Here is a 12185-nt window from a genome sequence, read left to right as displayed (position 1 = left end):
CACTATAACAACATTTAAAATACACATGGACAAGTGCTTGGAAATGTCTGATGTTAGATTATTTTGATGAAAACTGCATGGATAGGAAAGGTTTAGAGGAATATGGGGCAAACGTGGGAAAATGTGACTAGCTGTAATTGGGGCATCTTGATCGGCTTTGATGAGTTGGGCCAGAGAGCCAGTTTCCATGCTGTATGAGACTGACTCTAAACTGCACCACTTTTTTCTCGAACTTCAAGGCATTCCGAATAACTCTCACCCCTCATCCCATTTTATATATTAACCTTAATGAGGACAAGTGCATATGAGTGTAGGGATGGACTTTGTCTTTGTCCTAATTACCCCTCTTAAAGCACATGACCGTTGCTCTTTATCATGTTTTCCAACGACATTTCTGCAACGAACCTTCAGAAGGTTAACCACTAAATGTTCTTTGCAAATGAAAGTTCTTACTTTAGTTGACTTTTTCTGTTTAAATATATAAAAAATAACTTTGATGCCTGTATAACCTGCCTTTTTCTTTGATCTGCCTTGACTTATCTAATCCACTACCGAAGTTACAAGACAAAGAATATTATCGCGTCGAATTTTTTAAATGTAGTCGCAGCTTTTTGACCTTCATCCACATTCTTTTGTGCAGATTCATCCAACATAGCAGAGCGATGAACAGATATCAGATTCAAACCAGTTTCCATGGCAGCAAAGTCCAGAATCCACCAATAAAAGGAGGCTTTACGGTGAGGGGCAGCTGAAAAGGAACCGTGTCCTACATAAGTGTCCAGTGATCCAGATGTATTCTGACTGAGTTTTCACACAACATGGGCACCGTCGAGACAATGTTCTTCAGGAGACGTCCGAGCGAAATGAGATGTTTTCTTCCCTTTGCTACTTTGATTTTATTAAGTGCCATCGCTGAAGGAGGTAGGGGGAAGAGGTTTCGAGGTTACTCCTCCGCCTTTGTATGCATCTGTCTTTCAATGCTTTGTGAAATACTGTACGTCAAGCATTGTTGTGGAGGCAGCCTTCAACCTAATGTTACATTGGGAAGACGGGGCAAGAATAGTATTTTGTTGTTTTGATGAACCTCAGAAATGTTGGCTTTCTTGCCATGTGAAAAGATTATAATTAAGAAAACATTTACGAAGTAGATTGTTTATAGTTTTATTTTAAAGAAAATCTCTATTTTCAAAATAGTGTCAGTGTATTAAATGCCAGTCGAATTTAGAATAATTCCGTCAACAGCATGGAGCATGTACATTATTTTCAATAAAGATTAATTGGAAATGTCATTTTAATTCCATTTGGCTTAGTTTTAAATGTTTTTCATGTCTCATTGAACTTTTTCAACTCTAATCAGAACTTTCCGTTACAAATTAGTAACAATGTGCAGAATATTTTGATATAGTAACAATCATAAACTTTCCACGCAAATTGCTGGACAGCAAAATTTGGTTTAAATGGTTGTTAGCAGCATAAATAGACGGCACAGTGGCGCATTACTGCATTTGCTGCATTACAGCGCCAGCGACTCGGGTTCAATCCTGACTATGGGTACTGTCAGTGTGGAGTTTGTACCTTCGACCTATGACCTATCTCCAGTTTCCTCCCACATTCCAAAGACGTGCAGGTTTGTAGATTAATTAGCTTCTGTAAATTGTCCCTAACGCGTAGGATAGAACTAATGTACGGGTGATCGTTGGTCGGCATGGACTCAGTGGGCCGAAGGGCCTGTTTTCACGCTGTATCTAAAAACTAAACTCAACAGGAGTGGAAACTAATTATCCGAGTAGAGAATGGTGGAGTGCGGAGATTTCCAGGGTCATTCCTGGGACTTGGATGTTCTTTATTGATATACTAATAACAGACTTGGATGTGCAGCACAAAAATCTCTACATTTGCTTGTGGCTCACAGCCTGGAGCTGTGGTGAATAGTGAGGAGGAGGGAAATAGGTCATGAGAAAGCATAGACAGGAATGAATGGGCGGACATTTGGTGGGAGAAATGTGATACAGTTAAGTGGTTCATTTCAACAGCAAAATATGAAAAGAGACTAAATGGCACGTCTGAAGAAGGGTCTCGACCTGAAACGTCACCCATTCCCTCTATCCAGAGATGCTGCCTGTCACGCTATTGAAACACTTTTGAAAGGTGTTCTGTACTGACCGGGGGATTGTGCTCATGTACGGAGGATAGTCTTACTGAGGTGTATGCAATAAATATATTTAACTGTACTTTAATACACGTGATAATAAAAACAAACATTAAACCATTGAATGGTGTTCATAGTCATGATAAGAAATCAGGTAGCATCTAAGGACAGAGAAAAGAAGCAATTTATTTCACTCAGAGGGCTGCAACCCTGCGATTTTCTACTCCAGCAAGTTGCGGAGGTTTGTTCATTGAATGCAGTGACATCTGTGATAAATGGGTTTTGGGCTCGAAGGGAACCATGACATATGGAGATCAGGCAGGAATCTGGGCACAGGATCAGCCATGATCTTATTGAACGGTGAAGAAGACTCGAGGGGCCATATGGTCGAATCATGCTCCTTTGTATTAAGCTCTGAGAACTGAGAACGGGAGAAAGAGTATTCTGCCAGTTGTCATTCTACTAAATGACTACAGCAAAGATAAGAGAAGTCAACCACTTGGAAGTTAGTTCTGCAAAACCTTATGAAGTTAAATAGATTTTGTTGTTCAAATATTTATTTTGAAAAGATTGCAAGAGGCGTGTTGTTTTATGTAAATTAAACTTCTCAGCTAAAAGTGGTCTGATGTGTACTCAGCTTTCAGTGCAAATGGGCTTGAATCCACTCAAGTACATAGTGTTGTCCTTTTGGATGTCTTTAGATATTCAAATGAGTTAACATTTCTGATTTAACCTTCGTTGTGACAGGACCAGTACAAATGAGGCAAGCTCATAGAAGTAGCCCAAAAGCTAAATATCTTGCCAATACTGACAGGAGCAGCAATAATTAACTGTTCAAATTCCAGAGCGTCAGACATGTAGTTTAATACACTTTCCAGAGCAGAGCACTATGAACATTCAAATCTCCAATTTTAAGTAATACCCGCGGTTCTCCCTCTCTCTTTGTCCAACCTCCCCACATTGTGGGTGGCACAGTGGTGCAGTGGCAGTGTTGCTGCCTTACATCGCCAGAGACTCGGGTTCGATCCCGTATAAATGGAGTTTGTATATTCTCTCTGTGACCACGTGGGTTTTCTCTGGGTGCTCCGGTTTCCTCCCAGGTTCCAAAGACGTGCAGGTTTGTAGGTTAGTTGCCTTCTGTAAATTGTCCTTGGTGTGTAGAATAGAAGAAGGGGCAGCACAGTGGCCTAGTGGTGTAGCTTCTGCCTTACAGCACCAGAGGCCCGGGTTTGATCCTGACTGCGGGTGCTGCCTGCACGGAATTTGTACGTTCTCCCCGTGACCGCATGGGTTTTCTCCAACTGCTTCGGTTTCCTCCCACACTCCAAAGACATAAAGGTTTACAGCTTGATTGGTTTCGGTAATAATCGTAAATTGTCCCTAGCGTGTAGGATAGCATTACAGTATGGGGATCGCAGTTCAGCGCGGATCGGTGAGCCACAGGGCCTCTATCCATGCTCCCTCTCTAGAATAAAACTAGTAAACTAGTAACATTGAATTTTCCATTTTTAAGTAAACTCCCTGCCCTTCCCCCCCTCTCTTTCCTGTGCCCAGTGCCCACACTAGTGTGTACTTATTTCCAATGATCGTATAGCTCCGCTATAAGATCTTTGCTTATTTCTACCACTATCCCACACTTTGTGTTTTGCTCACCAGGTTTATTACTGCCTGGAAACAGGCCCTTCAGCCCAACTTGCCTGCACCGACCAACATGTCCCATCTACACTAGTCCCACCTGTTTGCATTTCGCCCATATCCCTCCAAACCTGTCCTATCCATGCACCTGTCTAAATGTTTCTTAAACGTTGCGATAGTACCAGCCTCAACAACCTCCTCCGGCAGCTCATTCCATACACCTACCATTCTTTGCGTGAAAGGTTACCGCTCAGGTGCCTATTAATTTCCATCCTTCACCTTAAACGTATGCCTCTGGTTCTCGATCCCCCTACTCTGGGCAAGAGACTGTGTGAAACAGGTGACAATTAATCCATTCTCATCTATGACCAACCACTACTATAGTTATTAGCAATTAAATTGCTGGAACTACCCACCACTCAGAAACTGTCAACATTTCAAGTTGAAGACAAAAGAATGCAGGATTTGTGAAATCCAAAACAAGACGACATGCCAAAAAAAGACACAAAGTGCTGCCGTAATTCAACGGGTCAGGCTGCATCTTTGCAGGACGTGGATATGTGATGTTTCGGGTCGGGACCTCACTTCAGACTAGTTGTGGAATCTCAAAGACGCCACATCTTCTCTCAGCGCACTCTTTGACATTAACACAAAGTGCTGGAGTAACTCAGCGGGTGAGGCAGCATCTCTGGAGAGAAGGAATGGGTGACGTTTTGGGTTGAGACCCTTCTTCAGAATGATGTCAGGGCAGGGGGTGGGACAAAGATATAATGTAGGCAGAGACAGTAAGACTGGTGGGAGAACTGGGAAGGGGGAGGGGATGGAGAGTGGGGGAAAGCAAGGGCTATCTGAAGTTAGAGAAGTCAATGTTCACACCGCTGGGGTGTAAGCTGCCCAAGCGAAATATGAGGTGTTGCTCCTCCAATTTGCGCTGGGCCACACTCTGACAATGGAGGAGGCTCAGGACAGAAAGGTCAAATTGGGAATGGGAGGGGGAGTTGAAGTGCTGAGCAATCGGGAGATCAGGTAGGTTAAGGCGGACTGAGCGGAGATGTTCAGCGAAACGATCGCCAAGCCTGCGCTGGTTCTCGCCGATGTAGAGAAATTGACACCTGGAACAGCGGATACAGTAGATGAGGGTGGAGGAGGTGCAAGTGAACCTCTGCCTCACCTGGAAAGACTGTTTGGGTCCTTGGATGGAGTCGAAGGGGGAGATAAAGGGACATGGGCGGACTGAGCGGAGGTGTTCAGCGAAAAGATCGCCGAGCCTGTGCTTGGTCCCGCCGATGTAGAGAAGTTAACTGAACTGGCCAATTAGTCCTTGGTCTTCTGCTCTTTGCCATGGCTTCTATTTTATCAATTACATATCCAATTCCCTTTGCAAGCTCTAGACTGCCTTCGGGTAAGATTCGCTAATTGCTGCTTTCCCACAGATCAACTGTCATGTTATTAAATGCATCTTTTGGGAGCTGTCTCAAAATTCAACCTGCCAAAGGATGCAAAAAGCAATGCAAGGGAATAGATTTTCTGCCCCTAAATTTGAATTGACCTTAAAACAATTGACATACATAAAGGTCAAAAGTGTATGAAATATTCTGATGTTGTTGTTCTCTTGTCCATGATGTTTTCTTTACCCATCTATACTAATCCAATTGCCCGCATTAGGGCCATATCGATCTTTCAGTCTTGGGGCTCCTCCATTGCGAGAGAAAATCCCAGCTACTCAGAGAAAACCCGCGTGGCCACTGGGAGAACGTACAAACTCCGTACAGACAGCACCCATAGTCAGGATCAAACCCGCATTGTAAGGCAGAAACTCTACCGCTGCGCCACCATACCACGCCTTTGTTCACCCAAATGGGCCACACTCTAAACCTCATGTCCAACCACACAACTGGTGCAAGCTCTGACTAACCTTGCACATAGCTGTTCCTGTTCCTTTTATACCTCCAGAACATATTTGAAGGCCTGCTTGCGGCTGACATTGCAAGCCAACAGTAGTTTTGCTTTAAGGGAACTTCTTTAGCTATAAGATGCTTTGAGATATCCTGAATAGGCTGTAAAAGGCAATGTAGTATATAAAGGAAAGAAAGTGCATGAGTAACTCAGCGGGTCAGGTGGCATCACTGGAGAACGTGGATAGGCAATGTTTCGGGTCGGGACCCGACTTCAGACTTGTGTTCAACTTGAGACTTGAGTGTGAAGAAGGATCCCAACCTGAAACATTACCAATCCAAAGACGCTGCCTGACCCACTGAGTTACTCCTGCACTTTGTGTCTTTTGTGTATAAACCAGCTTCTGCAGTTCCTTGTACCTTCTTGTAATACTGGATAATCTTTTTAAAAGGATTTATGTTTATTCTGTTGTCTTTTTCGACATAGCTCAGGAAATAGATCTAAACAATGACAATGCGATTGCAACGATCAACCATTCTTCAGTCCTCATTGATCACCTTCAGGGGCTCCTGCACAATTCCAACTCAAGTGACATCATGCTGAAAGTCTACACGGCGAACTCAGATGAAGTCAAAGTCTTCCACACTCACCACCTTCTTCTCGTCCTGCAGAGTGATGTCTTTGAGGACCTCCTGCTGAATCAAAGTATCACCACTCTTGTTCTGCGTGAAACAGCTGAATGTGCTGTCATTTTTGAGAAACTACTCAGGTAAATGCAGTTCAGATATCTCTATGACTTTATACTTCATTATAACCATAATGAGATGTCTAATGGATTTAGTTTAGTTTACATTAGAAATACAGCATGGAAACAAGACCTTCAACCTACCAACCACACACCAACCATCAATCATATCCATTCACATTAGTTCTATATTATCCCACTTTCTCATCCACTCCCTACAGACAAGGGGCAATTCTTACAGAGGTCATTTATCCTACAACCTGCACATATTTGGGATGCGAGAGGAAATCCGGAGCACCCGGAAGAAACCCACACGATCACAGGGAAAACGTGCAACTCAATACAGAGGCCAATTAACCTACAAACCCACACGCCTTTGGGATCGGGGAGGAAATTGGAGTGTCCAGAGGAGACCCACATAGTCACAGGGAGAACATGCAAACTCCACACAGACAGCCCCCATGGTCAGGATCGAACCGGCTGAATTGAAAAGCATACAAAAGAGTAAAGGCCTAAAATTTCTGCCGAGCATCTTTAACGTTCAGGCACTCACTGGCCAACTCGGTAGCAGACACAGCAGGCAAGGAGAATATGTACACTCTTCACCTGAATGCACACTATTTATCATGTCATGAAAGGAAAAGCAAAAAAAGATAACAGGTACGAAATCTGAAATAAAAACAGAATGTGCTGGAAACACTCTGCGGGTCAGGCAGCATCTTTAGGTTTACGTTTAAGCTTATTATTATCATGTTCACCGAGATACAGTGAAAATCTTTGTTTTGCATGCATTCCAAATAGAATAAATAATACTACATATCAATACAATCTAGCCACACCCAAGCACAATAGATAGAGCAAAGGACGAGATACAGAATGCAGAATATAGTCCTCAGCATTGTCACACACCAATCCCACAGACAAAGTCGAATATCCGCAGTTTATTTTCTGCTCCTGATTTCTGCATCTGCAGTGTCCAATTTTTCCCGCTAATTGTGTGCATTCCTTCCGCTCCTCCCATTTCTCAGAGCCTTGTTGGTTATTAGGTTCATTCACTATTGAAAATTATTCCCAGGGCAGAAGTGTGGAATGAGAACCAGGGTGGAATTGAAGGGCATGCCAAGGAGAATAGATTACGGGGAAATAATTCTGGAATGGGATTGATGGACACAAAGTGCTGGAGTAACAGCGGGTCAGAGCATGGATAGGTGGCATTTTAGGTTGGGATCCTTCTTCAGACTCCCAATTCGAAACGTCACCTATCCATATTTGACAGAGATGCTGCCTGAGGCGCTGTTACTCCAGGACTTTGTGTATTTTTGTATAAACCAGCATCTGCAGTTCTTTGTTTCTACATGGGATTAATGGGATTGTTCTGAGAGCTGGCATGGACTTAATGGATCGAATGACGTACTACTTCTTTATTGTAAGGAAAATTATGTCCTATAAGAATCAGTAATTTGGCTTGGTTATTCATTGTATTTTGCTTACAAATTCCATCAATTAACCTAAGTTTGACAAGACAACAAGGCAAGCAGCATTGTAACCACTGTAAATGGAAGCATTACATTTTGCAAATAAATATTCATTGATTAAATGAATAGATAAAATTGTAGGATTTTGGGATGGGCAAATTGAACCTATAAAGAGAAAGAATGCTTGCCAGGAAATTGAGTTGGGTATCACCATGTTCCTGCAGCCTACCCAAGCAAATTTCAATCAAGGACAAACATAATTTAAAAACAGGAATTTTCCAAGCCTAACGTGAAGCCTGTGACTTTCCAAATGTCTATTCCAGACGTCTTGTGTGTCTCAGGGACACAAATGAACTGAAATAACTGTTCATGCACAGTGCTATCCAAATAGTATGGTTCTCAGATTTGTTCACTGAATTTTAGTTACGATCAGTCATACAGCATAAAACAGACCCTCCAGCCCATCTCGTCCGTGCCGACCAAGATGTCCCATCTAAGCTTGTCCCATTTTTCCATGTTTGGCCCATATCCCTTTCCTATTTATGTATCTATCCAAGTATCTTTTTAACGGTGTTATAATATCTGCCTCAACTACCTCCTCTGGCCGCTCCTTCCATATACCCACTGCCAGCTAGTTGTGGAAATAGTTTAATATTAATAAGTAAAATAATACACGTGTAACAGGAGGCTTCTGTCTTGTTTTACCAGATACTTGTACAGTGGTGAAATCACCATCCTTTTGAATCAAGTTGTCTCACTACATAAACTGGCCAGCAAGTACCACATTGCAGCCCTGCAGCATGGCATTATTGAATACATGACTCAACACCTTGCCACTGCTTTTCCACAAGGCCATGTGGTCAGGTGGTATCATTACTCGGTCAGGATAGGTGACGAAGAACTACAGGAAAGATGCAAGCGGTTTCTGGCTTGGAATATGTCCAGTGTCATTCACAGCCCAGAGTGGCAAACAGTTAGCGATGACCTGATGATTGCCCTGCTCCAACGCTCCGATCTGGTTGTGGAAAATGAACTGGAAATCTATTATGCAATCGAAGAATGGATAAAGAAGAACCAACCTGATGTCACAGTCACAGACACCGTTCTCAAGTCAATCCGTTACGCCATGATCAGCCCCCAGCATCTGTTCCACATGCAGAAGCAATCACCCATCATCAACGAGCATTATAGTTCCGTCCACGACTTACTTTTCCTTGCTTTCCAGTTTCACTCCACCACACCCCTGGTGTTTGCCAAATATTTCGATGTCAATTGTAGCCTCTTTATACCAAGGAATTATTTGTCTAGTTCCTGGGGATCCCCATGGGTGATCAATAACCCTGCTCGAGATGATCGTAGCAACAGCTTCCAAACCCAGCTGACGGCCAGTAACTCCGACTCGAGCAAAAGGGTGACATGGAACGCTCTCTTCTCACCAAGGTGGAAGCCCGTCAACTCCAGGCACTCTCACTCTTCATATAGTTATGGAGCACTCCAGACCCGCAGCCCAGAAGATGGTAGGCCAAGGATAATAATCAACCCTGCTACCAACAGCGTTGGCTTTGCAGGAGTCAGCTTTCAGAAGACTATCTTGGTGAAAGTGCAGCAAGATGGAAGGTCCTACGTGAAGCACGTGTATAATTTCCACCAAAGTACCCAAGAAACCGGTGACTTCCTTTTTCAAGCTGATCTCCAGAAACGTTCCTCAGAGTACTTGATTGACAATTCTCTTCACCTTCACATTATCATTAAACCCATTTACCAGCCATTGATTAAAGTGATAAATTGATTAAATGATTGGTTTCGGAAGAAGAGGTTCATCCAAAAACAGTCACTGTAAATAAAGTCTAGTGCATGTAGAAACTGGGAAACCCTAACTGCCTGATAGATGCCTTTTAATATATAACGGTCGGTCCCTCGTCCATAGCTGACATTCCAAAAATTCCACAATTGATCAGTCCATTTCTAGCAATGGACAATAGACAATAGACAATAGGTGCAGGAGTAGGCCATTCGGCCCTTCGAGCCAGCACCGTACAGTGTACAATCCCGTCTACCTGTGCCCTCCGGCAAGTCTGTTAACAAATTGAATGGTTGCCGATAGTTGAAAGTAGACCACACCAGCAAAGATGACTAGAAAAGTTGATAGAGCCTCCAAGAAATGAAAAATAAAATGTTTAGAATCTATTCCACTTATTATCGTGTAATTAAAAATCATGATCATTTGTGGCCTACTGTGTATAGTGAACATTTTCCTACCCTCTCAAGGGTCCTTTCATTGGCCAAGTATTTCCTTCATGAAATGTACACAAATTTTAAGAATAATTTGGTGATGTAATATTCCCCAAATACAACCTAATACTCACTTATTTTGTTTAATGACAATAAAACTAGATTAAAATTTACAACCTGAAACATCATCATTAAGAAAATATCAAATAATAAGTGCCCCAGTGTAGGAGGTTCATGCTGTCAACCATTTTAACATCGTGCTGGAGTGGCTCAATGTATCAGACAGCATCTGTGGAGGAAACGGGTAGGCGACGTTTCGGGACTCTTGTTCACACTCGACCCAAAAAGTCACCTATCCATATCCTCCACAGATGCTGCCTGACCCGCTGAGTCAGTCCAGCACTTTGTGCTTTCCTCAAGATTCCAGCATCTGCAGCTCTGAGCAAAAACAGTTTGAATACATTAAATATTATTTGGACCAAACGGTGTGTTTTTGTCCTGATTCACTTTGGCTATTGATGAGACAGACCATTGCATGTACAATAACTATGCATCCTTCATCATCATTTAAAAAAAAAAAGAAGCTCCTCCATGATCCACACCAATGGACCAAATGCAAGTCAGAGACTGGTGAAGCAGTGAGAATTGAAACAGCCACACCTTTACATGTGCAAGGAGCCACAATAGCTCCTGCCGCTTGTTTGGCCATGAACAGAAGCAAGTAGAGACGATTGTCCTGTTAATATTCTTGTCTGCTTCATGAATGGTTTTGAAATTAATGACCACGCCACACTAGACAACAATAGTGAATCACGTTTTTGCAAGGAGAAGCTTTCCTCAAGGTTTCCTTGGGCTAATATGAGGCTCTGCTTTAATCTTGGTATTTCTTGAAGTTGTATACCAAATTGAACTTTACTTACACCATTTACAAACCATCCATAATTCCATAAAAATGAGCCTTTCTCCATTCCTTTCTTGTATCTCCGCCATTGGCGGGCAGATTATCAGTCTTGTTGCCTTGCTCTGCACCATGTCCAAGCATGGATCTGCTTCGACCAGGTATAGGATTAATTTATCATGACTTCTCCAAAATTGTGATCAGTTGACCTGGCAATTCTGTTTAATTGTTTTGGTTAATTTATTATTTCCCCAAAGTGATTTCACAATAAATGCAGAAAAAGGCAATAATATGTTTTCTGTTTCACTCTTAGCTACTTCGGCAACATCTGTAACATCTGCAGCATCTATAACACAACCGTAATTCTCAAAGTATTTATTCCTGCACACCTATCTGCGATACAAGTACATCTACTCTATTAGTTTAATTCAGCACTGATTTACTTAAGCTCATTTTTTACTGTAGGACCCTGGCTGCTTTCACTGAACCAACTGCACACAGACTGGGAACCTTACCCGTCTGCGTTGGGTTTTGGCACTGAGGTCAATTGATTGACCTCATTGCCTAAGCAGATTCACATGCTGATTCACAGCAGTGTCATAGTCATAAAAACATACACCATGGAAACAGACCCCTTCTGCCAATCGAGTACACACCATCGACCACCCTTTTACACGAATCCTACATCAGACCCTTGAATGAATCTCTTACAAGGTAAGTATTCCCGATCCCCCAATATACCTCACTGAGATCCTTGCACTCTTTATTCCATCTGCACTTCCCCTGCAGCTGTAACACTATACTCTGCATGATTTGACTATATGCATATATGGCTTTTTTTTATAATCCCTATTTTTTCCCCATTTTCTCAACAATCATCTCACTGAAATAGCCTGGATTCTACCACTCACATTCAATCGGGGTCATTTACAGTGGCCAATTAACCTACCAGTCCATCTATGTTTGGGATGTGGGAGGAAGCTGGAATACCTGGAGCAAAATCCTACCATCCCAGGAATAACATGGAAACTCCACACAGACAGCACTGAAAATCAGCTCAAACCCAGGTCGCTGGTGCTGGGAGACAATGGTTCTATCAACCTGTCCATTTAGTCAGACCTCCACAATTTAGTACGGTGATGAGTATATTAGCTT

General features: G+C 42.6%; 1 protein-coding gene across 1 annotated transcript; it reads left to right on the top strand.

The window, feature by feature from the left end:
- Window positions 1-720: 720 nt before the first annotated feature.
- Window positions 721-10615, top strand: btbd17 (BTB domain containing 17). The gene is made up of 3 exons (XM_033044249.1): window positions 721-921; window positions 6167-6449; window positions 8609-10615. Exons 1-3 carry the CDS (start codon window positions 819-821, stop codon window positions 9687-9689), a joined length of 1467 nt encoding a protein of 488 aa, XP_032900140.1. The 5' UTR covers window positions 721-818; the 3' UTR covers window positions 9690-10615.
- Window positions 10616-12185: the final 1570 nt, after the last annotated feature.

Source organism: Amblyraja radiata, chromosome 26, assembly GCF_010909765.2.
Source record: "Amblyraja radiata isolate CabotCenter1 chromosome 26, sAmbRad1.1.pri, whole genome shotgun sequence".
Classification (NCBI taxonomy): domain Eukaryota; kingdom Metazoa; phylum Chordata; class Chondrichthyes; order Rajiformes; family Rajidae; genus Amblyraja; species Amblyraja radiata.
Note: the sequence above shows the minus strand (reverse complement) of the source record. Positions and strands in the feature narration are given on the sequence as shown.